This window comes from Neltuma alba, unplaced genomic scaffold (assembly GCF_004799145.2).
Source record: "Neltuma alba isolate B1F8T4 unplaced genomic scaffold, ASM479914v2 tig00013016_pilon, whole genome shotgun sequence".
Taxonomy (NCBI): domain Eukaryota; kingdom Viridiplantae; phylum Streptophyta; class Magnoliopsida; order Fabales; family Fabaceae; genus Neltuma; species Neltuma alba.
The window spans coordinates 26,271-31,312 of NW_021637364.1; the positions used below are offsets into that span (position 1 = coordinate 26,271).

Genomic DNA, 5,042 nt, shown 5'->3' on the forward strand with positions numbered 1-5,042 from the left:
TTTAAATTTAATAGGCACAAGTCACCCAAACAAGTACTATTTCTTCTATTTCTTTGGATTCTGCCTTTTATTTCATTTTCATATTTTTAAACTCTAATTCTAATTACTTTTTAAGTTTAATTGTTTCATTTTCATCTCTACTCCCGCCTCCATGTCACTCAATTGATTATAGAAAGAATTAATATCAATATTAAATTCTAATTCTAATTTACTTTTTAAGTTTAATTGTTTCATTTTCATCTCTACTCCAGCCTCCATGTCACTCAATTGATTATAGAAAGAATTAATATCAATATTAATGTGTGTGTGTGTGTGAAGATTAGGATGTGTGGCGAGAGTTTCATAGGGAAAATTACATTGACAGAACAATTTAAAAAGCATATGAAGACTAAAGCAAAGACTAATAACTTCAACATTTATCTGTCTTTCATAGTAAGTTGTCTTAGTGATAGTGCCATCTGTTACACTTGAATAAAATTTTAAATTGGAGCTGACATTAATATGTTGTGCACGCTCGTGTGTTTGATTGTATAAAAATTAACCAAAAAAAAAAACTGCATACCCTGTGCATGTGCAAGAAGGAAATCTCAAGTGACAAATTACACACATATTGAAGCTGAAGTTTTTTGAGTATTCTATTATTATGTACAGAACTGCTAATTTTGATGAAAAGGGTATGGAAACAAGAAGAAGACCATGTTTGCCTGAATCAATTAACAACCTACAATATCCTACAGTGGAATTTGTCAAGAAAACAACTTGAAGATCAATTAGTAGTATATTCATCTGCTTTTTGGTATTCTTGCCCTTTCTCTGATCATCTTGCTCCCCATGTACCTGCCACCCAAACACAGCCATATCATTCATTTGTCATCTCATGATACTTTCACATTTTGAAATTATGCACCAACTAGTTAGTTCAAATTGAGTATATTAAAAATAATAATTAATAATTAAATAGTGAACAAACAGTAACATAAAATTTTAATTTAATTAGATTATTCAAAATATTTAATAAAAAAAATTATAGAAGAGTTTTTTTTTTTGGACTTAGACAGGAGTAATTTAAGCTCCCACGATACCTTCCGAGCATCATGATGGTGGCTTGAGGATTTGTGCCTGGCGATATACTGAAGACGGAACCATCCACAACCCGAAGCGAAGCAACGCCGATGACCCTAAGCGACGGGTCAACCACCCTCCCCACCACACATCCGCCGTGATAATGCCATATGGTGTTCACCGTCCGGCGACAGAAAGCCGCCATCTCCACGTAGTTCATCTGGTTCAAAGGCATTGCCGGTCCCGCGATTCTGAACTCTCTTCCCCCTAACCAGTTTCTGAATTTGAAATCATTGAACGCTCTGCTGCTCAGAATTTGCCCAATCTTCCTCGTCCCGTTCACGCACCGTTCAACGTCTATCGCCCTGTTGAAGTAATTGAATCTAACTATGGGATTCACCCTCACGTCTGTTGATGCCAGTCGCAGAAACCCACTCGACACCGGCCCTATGGTCTTTGCAATTAGGGTTGCCACCGTGAGGTAAAGCGGCGGCGATGGTGTTCTGATGAATGCAGAACGAGAAGGCGATGTAAAGGGAATTACGGTTGAAGCTGCTTCAATATATGCCCCTGAATCTGTTATGCCCACAACCTGTATGAGAGAATGCTCGAGTGGGATTGAAGGCACGAAGCTGATACTGTTTCGTGGATTATCGTAGAGAAACTGCCCAACGTGAGGAAGATGATGAGACACTGGAATGCCCCAAGAAGATAGATAAGGCCTTGGACCGATTCCACTCAGAAGAAGAAGCTGAGGAGTTCCTATGGCGCCTGCACTGAGGATTACTTCTCCATGTTCGCGTAACAGTGCATGATGGTGAATTCCAATTTGATCACGATAAACAACCCCAATTGCGGATTGTTTTGAGTTTGAAGTTTCCGAAGCGAGAAGGATTCTATCTACGCTCGCATATATGGCTACTCTGATATTGCGTGCTCTGGCGTGGGTTAGTAGGTCAGCCGCACTGCGTCTTTTTCCGGAGGGATCAAACGTTGTGCCACCAATTTTGGTTCCGATTTTGTGATCTAAGCTGAATCCATTGTATGGACCAACCCCTGATTCGATCAACCCATCACGAACCGCAGACTGCCAAGTCTTGATCACTGGTTTGAACACAATTTGTTTTTCAACCCATTCGTATGATTCGTTCACGAGTTTGAGGTCCCACGGTATACGGGACCTTCTGAAGAAATCTTCATCGGCGCGGCTGTAGAAGCCGGCGTTAATGGCGCTGCTTCCACCAAGAACGCGTCCCCGAGCATTCGAGACGCCATCTTCAGAAGTGAAGGATTGTGCAGGTGAGTCGTAAGTGTGGGGATTATCCATGAGAGTCGTCAAGAACCCTTCTTGGGTCATCAAGTTGAGTCTGCCATAGCCAATTCCTCCACGTTCAAGCACGAGAACTCGAAACATAGGCGACAATGTCGCCGCCAATGGGCAACCGGCAGTGCCACCACCGACAATGATGTAATCATAGCTATCTTCAGAGGGCATTTCACTGGCGTTGAACACAAACCTCAGGTAATTTGGTTCTGAGCAAAGAATAATCACGAAAGAACAATCGGTTTCTTGCCCAAAGAAACATAAAAGAAACAAATGGAAACGCAGAAATTGAAATGAAGTTTGGGTACCTTGCTGAGGCGGCGTCTGTGCTTTACAGTGAAAGATTGCGCCATAAAACAGGACAGAGGCGAGATACTGCAACCAGATGCTGATGGGTCTCGCCATTAATTTTCCTCGAGTTCTTGGTGTTATAGAGATTTTCTCAGTGGTTCTTTCCTAGAGGGGGGGGGGGGCAGCAATGTTTTGTATCAAGGATTTGAGTTGGCTGAGGATTTCGAATTATCCATTGGAATGATGTGAACCTGCGAACTTATGCCTCTGAACGAGACTGGGGAAGTAGAAGGTAAGGAAGTAACATGTAGCTAAACTAAACTCTCCGGCTTTTTGACCAAAAAAAAAAAAAAACAACTAAACTCTCCGGCTGGCTTTCAAAACTACATCTCAATTTTTTTGGCCAATTATACCTCAGTGTTTTTTGGCCAAGTATATCTCACAAACCCCTCGAGCGTTTTGATTTTCTATTCCTCATAATTTGTCTTCTGATAAATTGCATGTAAAAAGTTTCGTTGGTAAAGGCAAAACCCATTTTAAGGGCTTGTTTGGTTTGAGAGGAGGGTAGGAAGGGGAGGGGAGGGTGAGGGAGGGGAGGGGGTTTTATCTTCACTTTGTTTGATTTGATTAAAAAAGAAGAGAGGGGAAGATATTTAATGATTTCTTGTTTGGTTCAAGGAGGGGAGGGGAAAGATAATAATAATCAATTTACTATTCTACCCTTACATATTAGTTTATGTTTTTCATTGATATATTATATAAATTAATTTACATCTTAATTTAAATTATATAATTTAATAAAAATTCAGTCCTATCATGTTAATATGTGTATTAAAAAATTGGTACATTAATTTTTTATTCTAATTAATATAATAATATATTTAAAATAATCAAATTAACAAATTTTATATACTCTAAGAAAAATGAAATTTTATTCTCTTTAGGCTATCTTTTTTTCCAGCTTTAAAATATATTTAATAAATAATATATTTATAAAAAAGAATTAATTTTATAATATTATAATTTTTTATTTAAATAATTTTTTATAATATATTTTTTTATAATAATGTATAATTTTTTTTTTTTTTACTTAGGATAATATATTTTTTATTTGAAATAAATAATAATATATTTTATGAGTAGAAGTGGAGTATTAAAAAAATTATAAGAATATAATGGTCCAAGAATTTGGCTCTCCTCTAAAAACCCCCAATTTGAAGGGGAGCTAAAATGGGAGGAGGGAGGGGAGAGGAGGGGACATTTTAGCTCTCATCCCCTCCAAAATTTTTAATCAAATGAGGGGAGGGGCTTATTTTTCCTCCCCTCCCCCCTCCAACCAAACAAACCTTAAGTATCGAGAAATACCACCTAGTTTCTATAAATATATATATATATATATATATTACTATAATTACTATGATGCGGTGATGGCGCAATGGGCTTCAAAATATGTGTATGAATTAGTGGTGGCAAAATTGATTTTTAGTCTATCTATTTTTGTAAAAGTCAATTAGGATAAAAATTAGTTGACGTGATGTGATTTATGTTTAGATTGACTTTTATAAGAAAGTCAGTTTGGCAAATTAAAACTTGTTTGTATGAGTAAAAAAAAAAATTTAGATGTAAAATGACTAAAAAGAACATAAACTTTATTATACATATAAATAATGTGTATAATTTGGGAAATTTAATAGAGATATTAAAATTAAAAGTATGAAAATAAAAAGTGTTAGTATATTATAAGAAAAAATTATAAATACTAGAAAAACACTTAATTAGATATATTTAATGTAACTTAAAGTATTTAGTAGTAAATTCAGCATCTTAAAATATTTTTTTTAAGTACGTCTAGCGTCCTAAGTTATTTTTTAGATGTATCCAGTGCTCTAAAATATTTTTTAAATATATTTAACATTTTAAATTATTTTTTGATGCTTCCAATACCTTAAATTGCTAAAAGTAAAATTACATTAAATAATATTTTAGGGTATTAAATGTATCTAACTATCTAAGATAATATTTTAAAATACTAGATATACCATTAAATACTTTAAAGTGCTGAATATACTTAAAAAAAATATTTGAAGGTGTTGGATGTATCTTAATTCTTTAAATAAATAATGTAAATTAGGTTTTATTTTTTTTTTTAATTACTGCTTGTTTTTCTCTCTCCACATTTTGAACCAACTTTTTTCATATTGTACCAAAATTTAGCTTTGACCCAATGTGTGACGAGGCTTAGAAATTTTTTAAAAAAAATGTTATGCCAAAACACACACACACACATATTAGCTTGTTGCCCAAAACGTCAGGCGCGTTTGCAGTGCTCATAGGAGATTCAAACACGCTGAAAGCCATGAGGTTG

At 35.2% G+C, this 5,042-nt stretch overlaps 1 protein-coding gene across 2 annotated transcripts; it reads right to left on the reverse strand.

The window, feature by feature from the left end:
• Positions 1-642: 642 nt before the first annotated feature.
• LOC114733575 ((R)-mandelonitrile lyase-like) lies at positions 643-3,036 on the reverse strand. 2 transcript variants are annotated; one of them, XM_028921048.1, is made up of 3 exons: positions 2,695-3,036; positions 1,083-2,595; positions 643-837 (listed from the first exon to the last, which is right to left on the reverse strand). In XM_028921048.1, exons 1-3 carry the CDS (start codon positions 2,789-2,791, stop codon positions 783-785), a joined length of 1,665 nt encoding a protein of 554 aa, XP_028776881.1. In that variant the 5' UTR covers positions 2,792-3,036; the 3' UTR covers positions 643-782. The 2 variants fall into 2 exon arrangements, with proteins under 2 accessions (XP_028776881.1, XP_028776880.1); XM_028921047.1 differs by having other exon boundaries at positions 1,083-3,036.
• Positions 3,037-5,042: the final 2,006 nt, after the last annotated feature.